The 24,838-nt window shown below is 37.3% G+C and overlaps 1 protein-coding gene across 8 annotated transcripts in view; it reads left to right on the top strand.

Moving 5' to 3' along the window:
• The window catches only part of LOC134538348 (guanine nucleotide-releasing factor 2), a 147,085-nt gene that overhangs the window by 76,413 nt on the left and 45,834 nt on the right, over positions 1 to 24,838 (top strand). For all 8 annotated transcript variants that reach the window (XM_063379628.1, XM_063379637.1, XM_063379644.1 and 5 more), the window contains exons 3-8: positions 346 to 485; positions 2,974 to 3,121; positions 5,574 to 5,875; positions 8,455 to 8,738; positions 13,758 to 13,904; positions 23,089 to 23,532. In XM_063379628.1, the coding sequence (XP_063235698.1) occupies positions 346 to 485; positions 2,974 to 3,121; positions 5,574 to 5,875; positions 8,455 to 8,738; positions 13,758 to 13,904; positions 23,089 to 23,532 (1,465 nt within the window). The remainder of the gene's footprint in view (positions 1 to 345; positions 486 to 2,973; positions 3,122 to 5,573; positions 5,876 to 8,454; positions 8,739 to 13,757; positions 13,905 to 23,088; positions 23,533 to 24,838) is intronic.

Below are 24,838 nucleotides of genomic sequence, written 5' to 3'. Positions count from 1 at the left end.
GAAAAACCATTTATTATCCTGTGTTCGAGTGCACTTCTAGCATTAGTTCTTAGATTGTTAAGTGTGTATACACAAGACTGCCTGATGGCTATTTCTCTTTCATCTCAAGAAGTTAAAATTTCTAGATTGGTTTTGTTACAAGTTATTGTTCATTTTTTTTAAAGTTAACATTGATAATTGATACAGGAGTTTTTTTTTTTAAATTTTGTTTAATTGTGATTTGTTTATTATTTTTTTTTAATATGAAGTTATGATAAAAATTAGAAATTTGTTCAAGAAAATGTGGACACGCCTAAAGATTTTTTGTGTCGCTGAAAACTAACTGAAGCAGCATGTGATCCCCAGGTCCAGTTTGCGCTGAAACATTTCCGTGACGTTGTCAGCAAGAACAAGCTGGAGGTTTTACCTGGGAATGGAACAGTTGTGCTGGAAACTATCACAACCATTCATGGGGTCCTAAAAACATATGTCCTTAATGACCAAAGGTAAGCAGCAGCAAATGTTTGTATATTCTAGTCATAAATTCTCTCTGTAGAGGTATTTCAGAATTAAATTATTTTGCACCCTTGTATTTTACAAGAAGACATTCTGACTAGGACCACCAGATCTCCTCTTTTGCCTTAATACATGTCATATTTTTGAAGCCTAAGACACTAGGAACTGTCCTTGTTTTTCAAGACAGTAAAAAAATTATGCCTAGAACCTTTTTAAAATAGTATTTTATGAGCACTATTTTCTGTGATTGACATGTCAGATGCATTTAACTGCATGTTGATTAAAAATTAAACAATAATTTGGTTTGTATGTTACTTGGTTTGTATTATTTCACAGTTGTTCCTTTATTTACATTCAATATTTGTTTTTAAATGTAATTTACTGCATTGCACACATTGAATAAATACTAGGCTATGATTGTTAATCTTTTATAATAGGTAATAAACATTGATACAGAGCATAAAATACTTATCATATCATTACATTATCAAAGAATTTTGTCTCTTTTTTTATTGTTTTGCTGTAAATTGGTTTTAAGTTTACTCTTTTTTGTGTGCTGTCCACCGGGAGACCCTACTTAGGACTGTAGTTCAGATAATTTTTATGATTAATTTTGTAGTAGCTGAACTTCAATTACTCGTACATTTTGTCTTACCGTACTGTTGCAGTTGGACAGGTTATGTAAACATATATTTGAGTGTGTTTTTAATCAGTGAAACACAAAGTAAATGTTGAGTCCTACTCAAAACCTGGGAAAACATGTCACAAAATTTGTGGTCGATGACAAATTATATTGGCCCAATAATTCATAGCAGCCTAGATGCTATTGAAGCCTTGACATTTTGGGTTTAGGTGTGTTAAATGGTTCACTTGTCACTCACCCCAAGTGGCATCGGTATACCTAATGTAGTAGGGAAGCTTTTTTGGTATTTGTTTGAGCCCAAATTTTCAACATGACGTACATCAGGGGTTTCGACTCCTCTATGATTTTAAGTTATATTTTTTTTATTTGTTCATCTTTTTTTAAATTTTTTCATTGATATAGTTAAGGCTGAAAAATATTATTTTATAACACTTTACCAATCTAAAAAACACTATGCATTAACACAATATTCACTTGTGTAGCAGTGTGACATAAATTCCTTAATAGTACCTTTACTTTGAAAGTTCTGTATACATTTTTTTTAAATAGGGAAAAAGAAATGTGTTAACATCTATTCAAAAAATTTTTTTGACCAAATAGACTCACCAGTTGGAGGAAAACTTTTGCAGCTCAATTGTTTACTTAAGACATCCATGCACTTGCATTAATTGTACGTATGGGAAATAAAATCAAAGTTTAGGAAGATTATGCATATTTTATTTACTATTATTAAAATATTTTGTAGTTCTAAATTAGTGATATACTGATGTAATCGTTTTAGTATCAGTATTGGCTGATATTCCAAATGTTATGGTTTTCTGATATTATTTCCAACCAATTCTTAAAAAATGGATACACATGAAAAAGTACAATTTTATCCATTCAGGTGTCACCCATCTTTTATTTACCTGTTGATTGTTCCGTAGGCATCTTTTGCTTAAATTTTTCTTTAATTTAAGGCTGTAATTGAATGATGTGTGTGTTAGTCAAAGGCATAATGTGTATTGTGCTATACACAAATTGTATGAAGTAAAATATTTCTTTTGTCATCTACCAAAAATCCTTTTAATAAAATTTTTTATTAAAGTTCCTACTGTCTTTATTTTTACAAATATAGATTTTCTGGAAACTTGCACTGTGATTGTTTACAAAAGTATTGAATCGGTTGGGTATTGGTTATCGGATCTATTAAAGAAATTTATTGGTATTGGTTTTTATCCGTATCGCCCATTACTATTCAAAATTAAACCTTGAATTAACAAAAGTAGAAGCCATGTGGTAAATTATTGTATTCAAAACTACTTTAAACCATTAAATATTTTATTATAAAAAACTGTGTTTAACTAGATTCTCTGTATACTTTAACTATTACTTAATACTTCAAGAGCAGAGCACTTCGACACATAGTGATGACATCAAATACACCAGCTCTGAACTATCAGCACAGGCGAAAAATAACCTAGTGACATGATGTTACAGTAATTAATCATTTTATGATAGTTAAATAATAATGTTTTCTTATGTGCTAACAATATTTAAAATTTCACATTTTTTAGGAAATTCGAAGCTCTGGATGTTTATTATTACATTAGAATCGTATAACTATAAATTTTGTTTTATAAGGGAAAATACTACTGTATCATAGAGTTAGTATCGTAAATGAAAAAAAAAAAACAACTACAAATACAAATCTTTTGCCATCTATTGGTCAGGTGTAATAACAATGACAGATTTTTTCACACTAAATTCAAGGAGAGATCCTGAATTGTCATGCAATGGGTTCTGATTGACGTGAACTGCTGATGACTACTGCGTCACTCCTTCCTGCCCTGCAGTTCCACCTTGGTTTCGGCCACGAACCAAGTGTACCAGAGTCTTGCCAAGCTGATCAAACTGTGTGACGATGTGCTGCTTCACGGGGAGAAGGCCTTGGACAAGGAGAACGTGTCCGAAGTTGTGCAACTGGTCGATGAAGCTGTCCAGGTACGCGTCCGAACAAACATGCATGGTATTGCAGCATATGCACTATGCTGTTGGCTGAATGTTGTCTCATGAACAGCGTACACAGAATTTATTTTCGGGAGGGGTTTTTCTTTCAAATTCTTTCCTTCTGTTGATGGAAATGATACATTTTTTTTTTCACTGCCACTGCACATAAAGGCTTGCTATCAAGGTTGAACCTGAATTAATGAATACGCACTAGCCAGTAAGATTGCCAATCTTGTGTTGTGGGGAGGCTGTGAACGATTGGTGGAGCACTAGGGAGAAGGGAAGGGTGTTTGGCCATGCGCCTAGACAGAACGGATGCAGGGCTAGTCTGAAACTTAGGGTGGCTGGACCGACCAGAAGTAATGTACGCTGACACTGTTTTAGTTAACTGTGATTTGTAATGATTTAGTTCGCACAGGCACCGCACAGGCAGCTCCTACACGTGTGTGTAGCTGTGGTGTTGGTTGCGAGTTTTTCGGGAGATAAACACTTGAAATCTTCACTTAGTCAGACACAACTTAAAAACTAATACATGACTAGAATCCAAACTTACTAACTGCATGAAGTGAGCAGGAAAGATCGGTCTCGCGGAGAGAGAAGTAACGTGCGATGGGCCCGAGCAGGACTGAACTCGTGATGCCATAGGTGTTAGGCTGAGGGGCTTAGCGTGGAAAATGGCATAGCTACCATAGTAATGTGATACATGACAAAACATTAGCATATGACATCAAAGGGACCTTAAAAAATATAAATATTGTGGTGGTACTCTATGTTCAGCCCACATAAGTGAGAACTAGAACCTGAAAAACATCTTAACAGTGCTACAACAAGTAGGAGCATTAGCATTGGTAGAGCTGGATATTTGGGAAGGTCTCTCTTTCTCTCTCTTTCTCTCTCTCTCTCTCTCTCTCTCTCTCTTCCTCTCTCTCTCTTTCTCTCTCTCTCTTTTTCTCTCTCTCTTTCTCTCTCTCTCTTCTCTCTTTCTCTCTCTCTTTCTTTCTTTCTCTTTCTCTCTCTTTCTTTCTTTCTTTCTCTTTTTCTCTTTCTCTCTTTCTATTTCTCTCTTTCTCATTTTCTCTTTCTCTCTTTCTCTCTTTCTCTTTCTCTCTCTCTGAGTGAATTGTTTTCAGCGAAACACCCGCGACCCCCCTTAACCTCCCTGTAGAGAGAGAGAGAGAGACCTTCCCAAGTACCCAGCATTACCAATGCCAATGCCCCTACTTATTGTAGCAGTGTTAAATGTTTTTCTGGTTCCATTTCTCACTTAGGTGGGCTGAATATTGAGTCTCGCCACATTATAAACAGAGAAAACATTCTTAGAAAAACTTTGGGAAAGAAAACATAAATACTGAATACATTTGCTCTGATACCTCAGGTGCTCAAGAGTTGCATGCTAGATGGTTGGAGAAAGCTGACTTCTACGCCTGGTAGGGCCTTAGGACTCGGGGACCAGTGTTGATGTGTTTCAGTTGATGGGTATTTATTCAGCACAGGTCAGACTTGGCTCACCTGAAAGGGTGCATACCTTGGATTTTCCGAGCACTTAAAACATTTTAACAAATATTGTAAATAGTTTGATTTATTACATTTATTACATTTCCTTAAAGTTCTTAAAAATGAATTTAGTTTCTTAAATTTATTTTTTAGTATCTATCTGTGTTTCGGAGTAAAGTCTTATTTTGAGAATACTCGAAGAAAGTTCACTGTAGATGTGTGGTATCACTGATTTTTTTGTGACTAAGATGGAGGCAAGTCTTGGCTCAAAGTGTACAAACTTGTGTACTCGAGGACGTACCAGCCATCAGATCGTTGGACCAGTCTGAGTTTCATAGGCATGCATCATGTATGTCATGTGTGGAATAATTTGTTTCTTGGCTTACAACTTGTCATGTCTAGTTTCTGACTTCCTGATTACCTGGACATTCAGCCATTGTCGAGAGCAAGGTCACAGTGGGTGTCATAGGCTGTGCCGAAACGGCTGATACAGAACGTGTGAATTAATATGTTTTGAGTTTTTTTAGTGTGTGTATTATATAATTAGTGAATGTATGTGTCGATGACAATCCAAACACAACTCTTTTAGAATGAAACTTTGTATAGAGAATTTTAAAAAAATTATAAATTAAGTGTATTAGTAAATAGGTACATACATTTTAGCCCTACATAAAACCCTGTGTCGAGATATTATTGTATATGAAATATTTAAAGGTTTTATTGAATTTTCTTGCAGAATAATGAACACTAGATCATAGGCTTTTGTGGTCATAGTCTTTTACTACTGCCTGGCTTCTGGGTTGAGACCACCTTCTGTGGAAATGATGGTGTGCTTGACGTTTCTGCCATCTTCAATTCCGGCTAGCATCGTTTCACAGCCGTGGCCTGAATCCAAGCCAAGAGGTGGTTAGTAATCACACAAGGAGTGAACACCTGAACGTTTCCCTCGCAGAACCTGGTGTCGCTGGCCCAGGACAAGATAGCAAACAGGGAAGCCAGCTTCCAGTCGGCCAACAGCCACGGCCTGAGTCGGCACGTGTCGTCGCTCACGGACCGTGCGTCCGGCCACCTGGCGAGCGCAGACCACCAGCGCAGCTCGCTGCCGGACATCCCGCTGACACCGCGCGAGCGCCAGATCCTCGCGCAGACGTCCTCGTGCACGCTGGAGGAGCCCCTGGGCCGCGGACTGCCGCACTCCCAGAGCTCGGAGTCCGTCCTGGACGCTCCCCCGCCCAAGCCCCCGCGACCCGCCAGGTGCGCGCTCTCTTGCTCTCGCTAGCCGTGTCTTCTCTACTCCTGATCCTTACCTTAGTGTCCTTATTTTAAATGGTTTTTTGACGTGACAACGTCTAATAAATCGATGAACGCCGGCTGCACGCACAAAAAAGTGTCCCACTACGGATGTCCCACTACGGATGTGTTCTGTTTGCTCATTGTACACATGCGTGGCATCTCTCTTCCACTCGATTGGAACAACCATCGATTTGACTTTTCAATCATATTTTCGTCGTTTGAATTATTAATATTATGTAATTTAACAATCGTCCACCGATTTTCAGCACAATCGGTACGGTTATTTAAAAGTAATGTTGAATATTCAGATACGTTTTGAACCAACAATGGTGTCTTACAGTTGAACATAATAATTTAAATTACACCCGGGATCTTTTGCACAATGTTTTAAAAAATATTGTAACACATTATAAATAAGTTTTAGTGTATTTGGGATGCGTATTTGTTATAAAATCGTGTTGATATTATACCCCTACCGTGAACAAAGTTTATATATATATATATATATATATATATATATATATATATATATATATATATAACATTTGTAATTATTTGAACTTAGTATGGCCTCGTGGGGGTGTGGTTAGCGTACCTAACTCTTAAATTAAAGGTTGTCGGTTCGAAACCCGGCAGCTGCGAAATTTTTTTTGTACTTGTAAAAATTAATATGGTGCACGCAACATTTCAAAAGTAATATAAATATATTTGAATTAATGAATGCAAATAAAAGTAAATTTATTAATTCAATTGCACATTTCATTCCACTCCTTTGTATCCATACAAAATAGTGATAATTCAATAAAAATGATTCAATTTTATTCATAAAAGTATGCAGAGGTAGATTTTATCATGCAAAAGATTGAAAAATTAAAATAAAATTCTTCCTCAAAGAATATAATATTTTTAATGCCTAAATGGTTTGGTTGCAAAAACCTATTACGGCTCAGTCTCAGGCCAAATATGATATTTCCTTTTCTTCTGGATCAATCATTTCATCAATGTTTTGTTATGACGTTGTCACGTTAAAGTATCGTCCGTAAACCGACTTTACAGACAACCAATTTTTTTTTATATATTTTCTTGCCCTGTCTCTTAAACATAGCCTCCTATGATACACATCTCTGTAAAGGGCCCCAAACACATTACTGAAATACTATGGAAATAACTGTGTGGGCACAGATTCACCTGTGTGTGTTTTTCCTTTGTCAGTTACAGTCTAATGACATATTTTGTCATCTCTAAATGTGAACTATACCAAAAGCCTGGCCTGCACAGTTTTTACCCAGAGGATTTCTGGAATGTGTGATGCCTTTTACAGAGATGTAAGAGACAGGACAAAATAGTAATCAAAACACAACAAAAACAACAAATACTCAAATTTTTGACACCATGGTGGCCTTTATCAGAAGAAAAGAAGAACCTATAAATGTGCGTGTGCACTTACTCTCCCTCTCTCCCTCTCATTCACTCTCACTACTCTCTTACACTCTCATGCTCATTCTCTCAAACACACTCATGCTCACTCTCTCACACTCACTCTCTCACTCATTGAGAGAGAGAGTTGTGTGTGTAGGTCTGCATGATGTATTCTCTTCTCTTGAAGGCATCCATGCAGAAGAAAATTGGAGTGGGTTTGCTTGCTTTTATTGTTTTTTGTTTTTTATTGTCCCATCTCTTTTAATGTCTTTAAATTTATTATCATACCTAACATAAGTACGTCATTAACAGTTCTTCTTTTTCTGTAACTTAGAAATACATAGTCCACTGTATACACACTCTGAAAATGCAATCCATTTGAATGACAAGTTTTTAATTGAGTTTGCTCATGCATCAGTTGTTCGTCACCTTTTTACTGAACTGTCAGGTGGTCTTTTCATCAGTGTGGGCCATTGAGAGGTGACTGAGAGCTTGTAGCACCACTTTAAATGTTACATATTACTCTATTATGTTTGCACATCTAAAGATATAAAAATGTTTGTAAAAACACTTAAGTTTTAGTGAGTCGGGTAAAGAAATAAAAATAAATATTCACACAAAAAATTTAAACTAGTGTGTAGGCTAGTGCAGGGGCTTAGCCAGGGGGGGGGGGGGGTTTAGGGGGTTCAAACCCCCCCCCCCCCTTAGAACCAAATTTTTAATTAATTTCTTATTCATCACTCAAACAAATTTCATATTAAAATTAATAAAAAAAAATTACCACTACAATATTTAAATTTGAGTACCGAAAACTGCTAAAATAGCACTATTTTACTCCTTAAAATCCAAATTTTCCCGGGGGAGAACGCCCGGAGCCCCCACTTTAATACGGTGGGTTGGTGGGGGGGGGGGGGGCGCATGCTTCTTAACACCCCCCATACACAAATCCTGGCTACGCCACTGGGCTAGTGTAAAGAGTCTTGAGTGCATTTTGTAGGTAGGCACTCTATAAAAAAATCTTTGGCAGGTTATTGAAAAGAACGACGTGAAGCAAGTGTAATAACAGGGTATGTATTAGCGCGTAAGGAGGGAAGTGACTAAGCTTGTGCCGTGCGGGGCAGGTCGCACCACCTGTCGGAGAGCAGCGAGCCCCCGCCCCTGCCTCCCAAGCGGCGCCAGAGGCCGGCGCAGGCGTGCCCTGACGACGCGGGCGCCCTGAACGGCAGCGGGAGGAGCTCGGACCGGGCCAGCCTGCGCAGCAAGTCGCCCGAGGACACGTCCTCGCTGCTGAGCGCGTCCGCGGGCAGCCTGGACTCGGTGGTGTCGCGCGATGAGGAGGAGATACAGGCGCTGATGGACCCGCTCGACGAGCCCACCTTCACCTCGGACAACATCCTCTCGCAAGGTGCACTCGTATGCTGCCTGTCGTCCTCGGTACATCTGCTGGCATTGCGTATCCTAATATATGTGACTGAGGAGAACAAATTTTAAGCATTCTTACTATGTAATTAACTAAACACAAGAATTAAAATAAACTGGGTCAGTGTACTTACTAGAGTCCCGATTATATGGTGAATCGCGATAAAACGAAATAACATCGAAAAACACATTAATGTACGACAAACCACCGAAAAACATGTCAACACACAACAAAACACGAAAATAGGCAACATTCAGTAGCTGTTATTATTTATTTGACAAACTTCTGGTTTCCGTAGCATCATTATGGCTGGAATCAACTCGGCATGTATTGAATTCCATTCTAGACCACTAGAAAATGAAATACAGGTTATATGTACAATATCCGTGCTTTGTTTTGCTTCTAAACTTCATAGAGTCCATTGATACATAGAATGCAAAGACGTGAAACCTAGATTAGGCGGAAAAAATCTCTGAGCATGTTCCAATAAGGATGGTATACTAGTACTTTGCGACACTGAAACAGTACTCTAGTGTCTAGCCATAGAGTTTTCACACATTTTAAGATACATCTTTTTGAGTTGCTGTTTTTGTATTGAGTATTGTTGTATATTGCTGTTTCTTGTAAGTTATAAAATGCTGGTTTTATTTAGTTTTGTTAATAAACTATGGTTTTTAACTTTTACTAAAAATAAAACCGATAACATCGAAATCTTATATTTTTAAAACAAAATTGATCAAAAAATAACACCATCAAATCGGGACTCTAGTACTTACGCATACGCGTTAGAAGTAAAAATTGTTTCTGTTTTAGAAAACTGTCGTGTTTGTTTCGTCTTTTCGTTTTGTCGTGTTTTTGTCTCGTTTTGACTGTTGTGCTGAATTTTTTTGGGTTCAATATTTTTGTGTTGTCACCATTTGTGTTTTTTTTTTTTTTCGTTCTCTTCTGTTTTTTGGAAAACTATTGTATTTGTTTCGTCTTTTCGTTTTGCTGTGTTTTTGTCTCGTTCCAACTGTTGTGCTGAATTTTTTGGTTTTGGTATTTTTGTGCTGTCATCGTTTGTGGGTTTTTTTTCGTTCTGTTAGTCCATTTTTCTTTGTTTTTTTCTTTGTTTCGTTGACCATATTCCTGTTGTGGAGTATTGTGTGGTGTTTATATCCTGACAACAGCAATTTTTTGCTTTATTTGTGTTTTTGTCATTTGTGTTTTTTGTAGTTTTCTTCTACAGACGTACTTGTGCTTAGCAATGGCGTATGTCCAAAAGCTTACATCAAGTCATGCACTCCCATTGCACAAATCTTTCAAAGATAATATGGTTGGTAAAGTATAAATTCAATCAAAATAAAAAAAAAAGTTTAATATATATTTTAAATATTAATATAAATACATGTATAAAACCTATTTTTTGATTTAGTATGATAATTGAGATAAATTTTAATTAATAATGAAAACCAAGGAACATGCTAATTGTTTATTCTAATTTATTAATTTTAATTATTAATTAAATAATAATGTAATAGTTTATAATGTAAATATTTTATACGTACAGGAAAATAACATCACAAACACTCCTATGAAAATGGCCAGGATTCTACTAAATCTTCTACACACACTCCCTGCAGAAACATTGGAAACTTACAAACAACCTGACATCGTTACACATGTGGGAACATAATGTCACTTATATATAAATACACTTGAAAAAATTTATCAACACAATTTCTATCACCAATACTTACAATAAATTTTTTTTTAAATTATTTGGATCAGTATTCAGTGTCAATCACTAAAGTATATGATTTAAAATCACATATATAATTTTTATTTCTATGTATCAATTTTTTCATCCTGTGAAAATTTTGTTGCATATTGCGCATGTATCGTAAAATCCACTCATTTTTTCATCACGTGCCTGATGAAATATAAATTCAAATATTATAAAAATTAAATTTTAAAAAAAATTTGAAATGTCATTTAGGCATGCATAATTTGCTGCTCTTAAATGTGTTAATGATCTGTTTCATTCAATGTTTTGGATTTTAGTATTTTTCCTCATTTCAGATGTCAATGGAGTAAAGTTGTATAAAATACCCATCGGTAGAGCCACAGAAATGAACAATAAGTGAACTGGCTCAGTAAGTCAAACAGAAGGTTTTATCTATGTATGTTCTGACTTTTACAAATAGCTGATACATAATGTGTAGTACATATATATCTGTTGACAAAGTTTGCAACAAAACCTAAAATACAATGCCTTTATAGTGGAATATCATAAGAATTTTCTCAGAGCAATAATACATACCGGTAATACCCTAACATGGGTATTAATTAGCAGGTGTGTCTCTAGCAGAGTTTTAATAATCTGTTTCCAGACAGTTTGGTTTTGTACCGTAAGTCATTATGCAGTTCCCTACAAAAACATTTCACATCCGTATGTGATGGAGTTTCTGGGATTTTCTCAGGAGCTGATGAAGGGATTTATTTTTTAAAAATATACATAAAGCTTTTGGTGTGGTTTAGTATATTCTCTTCAACATATGAAAGTGAAAGGTCTTAAATTGGCACATTCAGGACTATGGCCATGTGGGATGAGTGATTTTCTCAAATTATTGAATTAATGTGGATTGTAACTGGATAAAAAGCGGGAAAAACTGTGCTGAAATGAAAACGGAATGCTAACTCTAAACTCTGAGGGAACTAAAAATGCCGGCAGCACAGTAATGCTTTTCTGGCAGCCAAAACAACAGCTGGAATCCGCATGAAGATTGGAGATAGCTGAATCAAGTGTCTTGAACAGAGATGGATTACAGATGTGCCGAGCTATAGAGACCAGATTAGACCTTACACTGTGCTTTATTTATAAGAATAGAAGGTGAATTTGATTGTAAGATGACCTTTATTCCTAGCTCTTTTGACAGAATTACTTTCATTGTCAGTATTACGGTATATTAGGGACAAGATTACATGGTGAATTGCGATAAAACCGAAATACCACAGAAAAGCATGTTAATACACCATTTAACTAGGGGCAACAAAAATTAGAATCTTGCTATAAATGCTTTTTTATTTTTGCTTATTTACACTTTAGATGCTTTTTTTTTTTTGCTATTTTCCAACATAAATGTTATTTTAGCTAATTTTCTAAATAAATGCTGTTTATCAGCTAAATTATTTTAAAATGCCCATGATTCGTAAAAATATCCTTTATAAACTGCCACATATTTCTTCACAGTTTTATAAAAATTTCACAAAATAAATCTTTTCACTCTTAGAAAGAAATTATTTTATTTAATATATCTTAACGCAAAAACTTATAAGCACATACGTTAATACACAAACGTAACACGTCCACCATTTTTTCCCCAGATTATCTCATCTTGCAGACATAAGCAACAGACTGCACTCGTTTGCATGTTACCTTAGCGGGAGTGTGAAGTAAACCACAGCAGTACAGGTACTGGCGTTCCTCCAAATGTTACATTTGACCCTGTGGTGATTTTCTGATAACTGTTCTCTACACTAGTTATCATGACCATCATGATTCTTTATGTTGCTAAGTCTCTGTGATGCAGCCAAGTTACATGTATCCCAAATAACTTAAATATATAAGCCCCACTTAATTGAGTGGAATTGTGTATTGTTCTATGAATTAAACCTGCAATTTAATGATTGCTAGCATATTGCACTACATATTTTTGAAGTAAAATGATAAATTTTTTTTGGTGGTTTTGATTGAGAATGACATGGAAAAAATGTTTTTTTTTTTTTTTTTACAAAACTGAAATAGAATGTTATTTGTATGTACGAGTATTTGTTTTAAAAACATTGAGGAATGTAAATCATAAGTTTTGAATCAGATGCATTAAAATGCTTCACTATAATATATTGACGTCGCTGGGGCTGATCCCGTCGGTGGTGGTTGAAGTCCCGGCTGCTCAGATGGGTGGTAGAGGGGGTTCGAGCCTCGTGGCCTGGGGGATCAAGCCTAGCGCAGGTGTGTCACTGTCCCGGAGAGTACCGCAGGTTCTCGTCGTTGAACGAGAAGATGAACCTGAGAAGTTTCCTCGCCGTGGTTGCGTCCCGCGTCGGCCGAGGGGTCCGTCCACGAGCGTCCGCAAGTACGCGACTCCGCAGCCCACAGCAACACTCATTATGCTCCTCCCGCGGCAGCAACTTGCAATCTGTCGTCTTTAGCGATCCGCGCGATACTGGCACTACACGATAATCCGGCTCGCAAGATTATCTCTGCCCACACTCCCCTCATTCCCCACACGCGCACTGGTGGTTGTCATCGGGGAAAGAGGTGGCAATGTGCAACAACGGTCTAAGCGACTGGGAGGAGCACTTGGGGGCGACGTCAATATGTTAAATTACAAAATAATAGTTGCTAAATTTTTCAGCCCCTTACATACAACACCAAAATTAACACACTACAAAGCACCAAAATGCAATTAAAATCGTGACTATCAGAATTTACAATCATAACTTAACTCTAATGACAAATACGCAATCTTTTAAATAGTAAATTCAATGAAAGTATTTCTTTAAGCAAGAATTTTGTACTACGTTTAGGCACAAAAAATTGGAAAAAGTATACTTCTTTTTAATCGTGGGACTGTTAATTGTTACTCTTTTTGACATTACGACATTAGTACATTTTTCAAACACAAAAATACTTAACAGATTTATTTTATTCATTCCGAATAGTAACACATGCTTATTAAAAAAATAATATTGTAAAAGTGCATGGTGTATCAGTCAAAATGAAACTGTTTTGGAGATGAGTGTCATGTAACATTGAAGTATCATATCTGTTAATAAATATGCTGTCTTTTTTAATAAACATATTAATAAAAAATAAAACCAATAAAACAGTAATCTTCTGTTTTGAGAACAAAATTGCCCTGAAAATAAAACCGTAAAATCTAGGTGGTATAGTGTTGGCAGTGCAGTGTTGATGAACTGGCGAGAGAAGGTGCTGGAGCGAAGGGTTGTGTGGCGCAGCGTCGTCGCTGCTGAACGGCAGCTCACCGTGCTGCTGGGAGAGTGCGAGCAACACGTCGGCCGAGCAGCCCGCCAGCAGGCCCGGCCCGCCGTCGCCCCTCTGCAGCTCCGAGCTGGCCGCCCCTGTGGCCCCGGGCTCCATCACAGGTGCGGGGCCTGTCCTTCCAGTGTGCGCCGCGTTGTGGTTGCATGTGTTTGGGGCCGGGACACACTTCCGATTGCATTAAAAAAATTACCACAATATCTGCCTAAAAATTACCCCCCCCTCCTCCATTTAGTGTAGGTGGGGGGGGGGGGGTAAAACACCATTCCTTTGCCCTGCATACGCCTCCAAACATAACAGGTTATAAAGAACCTAATAAAAGTTTTAAAAACCCTGGCTCCAGTTATATTAGGTTGTCAAAGAAATCTAACTTGGCTGTTTTTTTTTTGGTGTGTTCCTCCCCTTAAGAAACCTTTACTATGTTTTATTTACATTTTGCACCTTGCACCTTGTCTGAAAGATGCTTATCGACTCCGTGCATAAAACACGCATTACAATTTTGGTATTTCGTATTTTGATGTTGCATGGTTTTGAATGCATGCCCAGGATACACTCCATGTGTGATGTTTTCACTTGGAAAAAAAGTTGCTAATGCTGGGTGAACTATTTTGTGTAGCAGCTTGCGTTAGCAGCAGCAGCAGCAGTGTATGTGTATGCAGGAGTCTTGACAAGTGACAGACTGTACATGATATTTTCGTTGCAAATTCCTTGAATAATGAGTTTTTTTTTTTACACCCATCTGCATCTGAGTGTGTGATGCCCTGGGGTGAGCTTTGGGTGAATAGTAACAAAGATTTTCTCCCATTATTTGTGAGTCATTGGTAGGGCCTGGAAAATTTCGGTGTTTTCAGTATGCAAAAAGCAGTACTTTAAAATTTAGAAAAGCGGTGGTTTAAAGTCGGTATTTTCGTTATGCAATGGAAATTTTACCGGTATTTTAAATGTTGACTAAATTTTGCAGTTATTGAATATAATAGTTTACATATTTATTAAACAATCCATGTATACTAGGAATAGACTAATATGCATAATAACAGCCAATTAAATCCAAAACAGTTACACAATACAGACATTAAAAAAAAATATTTTTTTTCGGCTGCCGATGCCACATGCTTAGCCGAATCTAGGTGTTTGTCAATGGAATCTTTTCTTTCCCATGAAACTTTACAGTTTAAAAATTTGCACATCACTGTGCTATTGTCAGTACAATAAAACCCATGTTTCTGATACTGATATGCTCAGTCTCGAGCACTCAAAGTATTATTCGGCATTTACAAACTCTAGACAGAAATATGTTGTAACATACTACATACAGGCTGTTACGAAAAAAATCAACTAAACTTGGCGCGCAAATAAATATCAGCAGTGGAATGCCACTACGTTGGAAACGCTGTCGCTGCTCGTGACGTCAACAACAGATGCTGGTTGCATGATAGTCACGCATGCCCGCACACTCCCAGTCTCGCTGCGCAGACTAATTTCATACCTGCAAAATCATTATTTGCTTATTCTCTTGCTATTTACGAAGTTACACAAAATAAACAACTACGGTAAGATAAATTTGTTAGCCGCTAATATATGTGTTTAGCTTTACACAAAAAAAAACTTCTCACAGTCTGGGAAATATATGATCTTCGTTAAGGAAGCATTCGCTTACGTGAGAAGTTAGAAGCTATGTTGGCTAACCTGGACAAACCAGGTTTGTTTTGGTTACTTTTTACCGTATATGACACAACTTGGATAAATACAAGATATTAGGTTATTCTTTTGCTTTGATATAATATTTTATACACTTTTCGCAAAATACAATAAACGCATTCTCATATCCGGCCAAGTGTGCACGGTAGTTTAGAATTCGGCATCATATTATTTTTATTTTTCGTAGAGTGCAAAAGTTTGAGTTTGCTTGCATTCCATAAATACGGTATTAGCATAATGGAGTGGAGGAACACGGGGTTGCCACTTGAACAAACCCCGGCACACAATGAGAAGAAACTTAGTGCGAACTATACCCAAGATCAATTTTGAGCATCAAAACCATACATGAACACGGCTTATGTAAAAATAAGGTAATTATGCTGAAACACAAGACTTGGGTTAAAGGATACTTTAAGGCCGTCCCTGGTCCAGCGACTTGATAGGAAATTGTAGGTTAAAAAGTGTTTTCTACATCTTCTACAATTTTTCAAATAAAAATTTCGTACTTGGCTTGTTTGCTGCAGTTTTACAACAGAAATCATCTGTCAGATTAATATTGTAGAAAAATATTGATAAGTATTTTATTTTACGTTTTTAAAATTAAGGAAAACAGAAAAAGTGGTCTAAAAAACAGGCTGTAAGATATACAAATATTAGAGTCTGCAGAATTTTTCCTTTTAAAGTAAAGATAAAAAAAAGTAAGCGGTGGCATACTGCTTACTTTATTAGAACAAGAAATATTTCGTATTTTGCATTTTCAGCTATTTTTTCTGGCCGCGAGTAGGTTTACTAGCGCCTGTCTTGCGCGCGGGAGCGTGCAGCCAGCTGCCGTGTTGCCATTACTTCGGACCCATCCTCGGCTAACGGAATCTGACCCCACCTACTTCGTGCCAGTAAAATAATCTGAATGGTGCAGAGTACTGTGTCAACGACGAGAAGAAAGCTAAGAACAGTGCTATCAATTCAGAGATGCATGGATGTGCTGCGAAAAGCAAAAGGTTTGAAGAGAAGGTGAACCCAATTTTTTTATAGTTTTAATTATTTCTTCCATTTACTGTAAAGTATGTTTGGGCAAAAAATATTTTGTGCCATAATGTGCTTTACAAAAACTTCCAATTTTTTCAATTTGAAATGTAATCAAGTGACGCTTTGCAAACTAAACTATCCTGATTCAAGAAATGCGTTTATTTTTATGTAAGTATAAGTTAGGCAAAAAATCCTCAGCTTAAAAGTAAGAGTAAACAAACAGTTCTACGTGGAAAATTAGATTTGGTAAGCATGAAAACAAGTTAATTTTCAACCGACTTAAAAGATTAAAAGATTAAAATTGCTAATATTTACAGGCACATCTGTAGTTGCTGGTTGTTACTCAGGTGAAGCCAAACTTCTCTTTTTTTCATAAGATATTATAGTCATTGCTTATTTGCCGATATACAGTAGACTCTTAATCATACGACACTTCACGATTCCAGGTAAAAGCATCGTTATTGTCATTTGGACTAGTTTTGACCAGTGGCGTAGCCAGGATTTGTGTATGGGGGTGTTAAGAAGCATGCCCCCCCCCCCCCATATTACAGCGGGGGTTCCGGGGGCCCTCCCCCGGGAAAATTTGGATTTTAAGGTGTAAAATATAGTGCTATTTAGCAGTTTTCGGTACTTAAATTTAAATATTGTAATGGTAAAATTTTTATTAATTTTAATATAAAATTTGTTTGAGTGATGAGTAAGAAATTAATTAAAGATTTGGTGCTAAGGGGGGGGGGTTGAACCCCTTAACCCCTTCCCCCCCCCTGGCTATGCCTCTGGTTTTGACCATCCCCGATCTAACCTAATAAAAACATTTTTTTTTCCTTGAATCCGTATTCAACCTTCTCTAGCAAGAAAATAATACACTGTTATATCTAACTATTTATTTCCCTTAATAGATGGCTGTATTATGAAAAAACACTGGTAACCTACAAGTACATGTAGGACCTGAATTGATACCAAAACAAGCCGTGACACGTGACCGTTCGTCTGGCAGCTAGCATCTACGGGAACAATATCAGCATTCAAATAATGCAGGGTATATTTCACGCAATGTTACCTCACACACTGTGTGTATGGCAGTCCTCACCGCCGCTATGTGCCCAGTCGTATTGTGACGCTCCGCAAAAACGGTTGCTTTTTTCGTTATGATAATAATACGTGGAAGTAAAAATGGCAGTTACAGTTATAGACTCTGGTTTCTACCTACTGATTACTTTTTGGTAACCAATGAACGTTTTAAGATAAACACGTTTTAAACAGCGAAACTAAACAGATTTACATACAAACACATTTATAAATATACGCGTTACAAGATGATAACACCATCTCTTAGCACTCGCCACCCACGACCGTGCTACCACATTTGTGAAATGTCAGCCTTCACTTGACACTCCTGGAAAGAGATCTACAGAACTATCAGGAGATTGCCGCTACTTTCGGGCAGTTGGAGGAATGTCTGCCTCAAGTGGTGTGGGTATGTACGTGTGAGGACGCCCAGTGACAACACGAAACGAAGCGCTGAATCTCAACAGTGGGCCGTCGACCTTGGGTAGCTAACACAAGCTGGCTGGTAGTATAGTTCTCTTGAAGAGGATCTCAACACGCGGCACCCATGAGTGCAACAAGTTATTTTCCAGCCTACTTCCTTCAAATTTTACAAATTCTCAACTTCCCCCCCCCCCCCCCCCCCCCCCCTCACTCCGTTATTCATTGCGGGCATGGAATTTGGATTTTAATTTTAATTTTAAAAAGTACAACACTGCACTTTTTAATATTTATATCTGAGAAATGTGCATATTAATGATGTTTACATTGCTTCAATAGTTAATAAACATGGTACAATTTTCACTTTGTCTGCAAAAGTTAATATAGTATTACTATTTTCACTACATGTGTTCTGTATTATTATGTATCTATCTAAGTGAAAATGTAAGATAATTTTTCGACCTTGAAATTATTCGCAATAAATTTAAAAAAATTCCTGTTCAATTCAAAATTTTCGACCACCAAAATATACTATTCGCACAACCCTATAATGTGATAAGATTTGTGTAGTGAAATATGTGTACATGTGATTTGCATAAGTTTTCTTAACGCTACTACTACGATGGTTTTTTTAAAATTTAGTTTAGGCAAAGACAACTTTCCAAGAAAATGATAGAGAATGGAAAAAAAACTAGCTATTGCCATAGGGAACGTAGAAAATGATACACCACATATTAGTGTCGTAGGGGACGGTGGCTGGAATAAGAGGACTGACTGACATAGTTTCAATTTAAGTGGATTGGTGAGTTATCTTCCTGTTTACACCTATAGTCTGTTGTTCATAAAATAAAATATTTCAGTACTTATAACATCCAGTCAAAATGTGCATATTAACTTTTTTTTTCCTTTTGAATAATTGCATTATCAGAGCCGAAACAAACCAACTCTTGTACCAGGGAGTGAAAAGGAAGTATTGCTTCGCATGCGAATTTGCAAGACTCAAAGACAAAAAGGTGAATGAACATCTTTTCTTTAAAAACTATATTGGTCCAAGCACTGTAATGGAGCAAACTATAATAGTAGAAGGGTTCTGCGGGAGTGTTGAGCAGCACATGTTAAAATACTTACTTTGGTGACGGAGATTCAGTGTTTACTCTAGAATAAAGCAGCGAGTTCCTTATGGAAGGGAAGTCATAAAAATTGAGTGTGCAAACCACATTGTAAAATAACCATTTTCACAAATTTTCCAGAAATATGTCATTTCCACCATCTGCGCGTCGTTTGCTTGAATCAAGAATAGTAAGATTAAAATCCGGCGCGGCGCTAGAAAAGCAATAAAAATTGCTGGAACAACTCTTGTTGGTACATCTATCGTTCGATTGAAACTTGACATAAAAAATGGTCCTCATCATGTATTCGGTTGTCACGAAAACTGCTGTGTAGAATACTGAAAAAGAAAAAAAATACCAATGAAAATTTTGTGACATTTGTGAAAGAGTCGGGGATTATGGAAGCTATTGTAAAGGCTCTTGATCCTATGGTAATGAAATCTCATAGACTCGTACTTAACAAAACTAAAAATCAGGTTGAGCGATATATGAGTATGTTAGCTAAGTTTTCAGATGGAAAACGGGTAAACTTTGCTAAAAGAGGCTCTTATCACGCTCGTTGTATGGGAGCTGGACTGGCCCATGTCAGAAGTCCTAGGTGGCACTTCATCCCATGGAAAAACAAATTTGGTCGAAGCCCAGGAAAATACGTCCAAACAGTTTTAAAAATTAGCTGTCTCCAGTATGAAGATGGCCCTCCAAATAAAAAGAGACGACCAAACAACACTCCTGGTCCTGATTTGGAGTATGGTCCAAGTGCTGAAGACATTTTGTGTCCTGAAGACGTGTTGAGTCCTGAAGAACTTGATACAAAGATGAAGTTTATCCTCGAAAACCTGAATCGGGATGCAACAACATTAAAAAATATTCATGAGTTGGAAAGAAGGAAGTGTTGGTTAACACGAGAACACTAAATGGAGGGATGCTTCTAGGAACAGACTTACAGCATATAGTTTCGGTTTTGTGGTAAAAAGAACACATACATCCTGTCACTGTCTAGTAAAATAAATTTTGTAACACAGGGAGATAAATTCCAAAGCCGTTCAGTTTGGACGAGTTAACGAAAATGTGGCTAAGAATATGTATTCCAAACTAAAAAATGTCGAAGTCGAAGATTGTGGCTTTTTTTTGTACACCCAAGTTTTTCATTTCTCGGAATATCTCCAGATGTACTAGTGACAGACGATGGTTTGCTGGAAGTTAAATGCTTATTTTCAGCTGGGGACGATAAATTAAAGGACTATATTTCAAAAAAGAAATATCGAAGAAAAACTTGGAGATTTGCGTCTAAAGAAAACCCACATTTTTTTTTTTTTTTTTTAACCAGATTCAAGGTCAACTTGGCGTCTGCAGTATAAATTATTACGACTTTGTAGTTCATACGAAAAATTATTTCCATGTTGAAAGAATTTTGTTCGACAAAGAAATTTGGGGAAAACTCATGCTGTCAAAGCTACAACAGTTTTTTGCGGAGTGCTTACTTCCAGAGATAGCAGATCCATTAAATACCGGAAGACTAAATGCGCGAGAGCCTGACTTTGTAAAAGAAGCTCAAAAATCACTAAAGAAAAACATAAAACAGATTACTTCAGTTTTGGTTTCCTAAATGTTATGCATGTTTTCTTCTGTTTTTGACATAGTCCTAATATAACAGTGTATATAATATTATGATAATATTTTGATTGTAAAAGCAATACGATTTTCTTTTTTAGAATTTGGGTTATCAAACACATATTTTATGTTTATTTGTAGATTAAATTCGAACTTATTATAAATTTATATAGACACCTCTTTTACTAAAGTAATATTATACTATGTGTATCGTAGCAGTGAAAGTGCTTGAAAGACTATAATTTCTCTGTTTAAAAACGTATGTCAACATGTTCATTTCAATCTTTAATGTTATGCTAAATTATATGTAATTAATATATTTATTTAAATAGTACACATATTGTATAAAAAATTTTTATGGTGTCTTTCAACGGTATCATTAATGTACATACATAAAAACTATCTTTGTGAACTCTCTGTAAAATTACACAAAAAAACTCTGGCCAGAGTAGCATTGTTTAATACAGCATTAAATTTTGTATAGTGTTTGTTCCTGTACATTTCAGGAAGTATTTAAGACATTACTTTATTAAAGTATTTAGTACAATTAAAAAAAAGTTATTTCTTGTCGAGTGAAAGGTTTTTTAATCGATTAGAGTTATAAGACTGGGAATTATTTTTTTATTGTTTTCGGTTTATGCTCGAAGTTAGACCACAAAATCATACCCGGTCCGAGATTATACATCAGAATCTCTCGCTATAAGCCACTCTTCAAATAGTAACTAAATCCCAAATAAATAAATTGTTTCGGTGAAGAAATTGTAGTTGACAACTGTTTAGTTGAAAAGGTATGTAAAATAGCACGCGCACAGCATGTGAAGGCTGTGGATCCCGGCGGAACTGGTGTCTGGCCGCGAGGAAACATATCGGGTGGCAGGGAGGCAGATAACCAAGGCACTGAGACAGCGGCCAGCGCGCGACTGACGACTTGGCAACCCCGCGCGCGGAGTAAGCCTCGCCGCAGCCGAGCGCTGCATATTCGCGACACCCGCGCGCTCTACCGGATAACGACTGACAGGACTGGCTCTTGTATCCCGTTAACCTTGTGTGAGTATTAGTGATCGGCAAATAATGGTACTTTTCGGATATATATTCGCAGTGTAATATAGAAATGTTATGGTTTCGAGAATGTACTTACTTCTTTTCACGTTTTCATGCGAAATTCGCGATCGCGAAAAATTCCAGGTCCTAGTCATTGGACATCACAGAACTAACTAATGGTTTCACTTCAATTACTTAAGTGGTTAACTTTATTCAAAATATTTGGTGTGTGTTCACTACCACCTACAGAGCTTTTTCTTAGAACTGTTTGTCACTCATTTGCAGGTAGTAGTTTATTCAAGTGAATGCAACTGCAACACTATTTATACAGCCATGAAAGGCTACACATTTCTCGACCAGACACTCATGTAGATTTCAAGGGTAGGGATATACCCTTTTAACTGAGTAATTGGAGGAATGCTTTGACCACTTGATAATGTAAACAATATACTAGTAGGTGAATATTATTTATATCATAGGAAATTACAATTAAAAAAAGGGGTTTACATAAACAATGATAGTGCTATGAATAGTGATTTACAGTACATTTCTCCACACGATCTATCCTTTGCTTTCCCTCAGTTGCATCAACCATCTATCATATCTTCACTGAAAGTGCAGAAGATTCTATGTCTTAAAGCTTCATACCACTATTTCCAGTTAACAACAATCAGCTATCAAAAACACTGAACCTTTCGATATCTGGCTGTACCTTTTATTGGATCAGCTATCGCCAATATTTTGCCACAAAACGCCACACATAGAAATAGTGAAAGAAAAATGTGATTTTATGCATACAATCTTTTGCATTTCGAGTGACAAAAGTGTAGTTGCCAGGTGTGTCAGGGGTACCCTGTATTCAGAATGCAGTGACTAACAGTCAAACACAAGAGTGCTCTCGACACACTGGTCAGTATCGCAGTGGCCATATTGAGAATGTGTGCGCTAACAACAAGGTGATTAATGCAACATTGACCTGAAGTCAATGTCGTCTTCATCTTGAGAGCGGTTAGGTCTCACAAGCCAAACAAGATTTTTTTTGTCTTGTGAGCCAGGATGTGAACAACTTACCTGTGTCAACTATTGACCTGTGTCAACTATTGATCGGTTGTTAGTGAAGCATGCAGAGCCACAATGGGTGTATTTATTTCTAGATGCTGGTAAGTGGGTCTCAGCATGGTTAGTCGGCTCGACTGTTAATCGATAGTAGTCTGGTGTCATCTACACGATCTCGGAGGCAAGGTGAGACCAGGAGCTAGCACGTGTAAGCTTTGCTGTCGGCCGTGCCTGAGGCTTGCCTTCGCTTGCGGTCCAGGTCTGGACGCAGTGGTCGTCAAGCAGGAGCGCCTCTCCTCGGCCACGGAGTCGGGCTTTGCGTCGATGCACTCACTGCGCAGCTCGGGCCAGAGCTACACCGCGTCGTCCGTGTCGTCGCAGCAGTTCTGCTCGTCTCAGCAGAGCGGCGGCGGCTGCGAGACGTGGCAGGTGCACAGCGCGTCCTCCTCCTCCTCCTCCACCTTCGTCGCCACGACCACGCAGAGGCTGGAGGTGTGCGAAGCGGGCCCCGAGGCGTCGCCGCCCGCTCTGCCCAGGAAGATGCGGTCTAGCAGGCGTCACCGCCAGCTGTCGCAGTACGACAACGTGCCCGCGGAGGGGGAGGGGGGCGACGCGCTGCCGGAGGAGGAGCGCGTGCTGAGCTGCAGTCTGCACCAAGCGGCGGACGGCAAGCCCCCGCCTCTGCCGCTCAAGAAGAAGCACAGTGAGTTTCTTCCTGCGACCCCTTGTGTGGCGAGGCATCACGACCCTATTGTAATCTTGGAGATACTGTCATCTGAGTATGTGTGTAGCTTATTGATGCGCAATGCTCTATCTTACCTCTTTCATCACATTGTAACGGATGCCCCATTAAATGTCAGTGTGTTTTAGATTTAATTTTTCAGAGCAAATTTTTTTATTATTATTACTTATTTATTTTTAAAATTGTGTGTTCACATTGAATTCTTGAACAGGTGACGTCTAAACTCGTTATGGTTGTTAGGCTCTTGGAAATTTTTTGCGTGGTTGGCTTTGAATATATTTTGATGCTTGGCTTGCTTTGGCTTAGCACTTTTTGTCATTAATTTGTGCTAAGTGGTTCTGTTGAAATGCAACAAAAAAGCTTTTTACCATGCTTTTGCTTCAAGTGGTTTTCTAAATAGAGAAGCAAATATTTTAACAAACTTGAAATTTTTTTACAGTGTACTTTTTTTCATCATAAATATAATTTAATTTTGGTGTTTGTGAATCTTATATATTTTTGATTTATATGTACAGTGTGCATTTCCTAACAGGAGTTAATGTGCAGGAAATGAATGTAGGCTGTGAGTTTCTGAGAAAGTGTGTTTTTTTTTCTTTGTGTGTTGGCCATGCTTGTGTCAAGTACTTTGTGTAAGTTCAGTCTACCCAAGAAACTAAATTTCATATATATGTTTGTTTCTCAGTGTTCCAATCTGTGGCGTACTCTGGTAAGTTGGCGTTCCCTTTGTTTCTCTGGCCTGTCTCTTCTCTCTTTATTCTTCCACACTGAATCTTTCCCTGTTTCTTTTATTTCAAACAATTTTGTTGTAGCTGGTCATGTACAGAGGCTGACACTTGTGGAGCAGCATGATGTGAAATATTTTTCTGTAGTTAATGTTAAGTATGTATGTATAAACAATTCTGCATTTTGTCTCAGTAAACATGCATTTTATGAAATGCAGACAGTTATTATTTAATAATATTAATTATTCTGTAGCATTTATACGTGAAAAATAGTAATATTGCTTGCGGTTTGATTATTATAAATTTTTTTCTGTAATATAATGTTTGTATTTTGCTTCTGCATCAATGTTTTATTTGGTAAAATATATATGTTTAATAACCGTGGGGAAAAAAAAGTCATAAATCTCATTGCAAGAATCCTTCAAAGTTCATGTTTAGCTGGTGTATTTGATGCCAGTCACTAACTTGACTACTGTAAAGGCAAGCTAGGCAGTAAGACAGTTGTAATTTTTGGCTGAAGTTATAGACTTTGTTTTAATTTTGTA

This window comes from Bacillus rossius, chromosome 1 (assembly GCF_032445375.1).
Source record: "Bacillus rossius redtenbacheri isolate Brsri chromosome 1, Brsri_v3, whole genome shotgun sequence".
NCBI lineage: Eukaryota > Metazoa > Arthropoda > Insecta > Phasmatodea > Bacillidae > Bacillus > Bacillus rossius.
The sequence above is the reverse complement of the archived record's forward strand: the minus strand, read 5'-3'. Positions and strand labels throughout refer to the sequence as shown.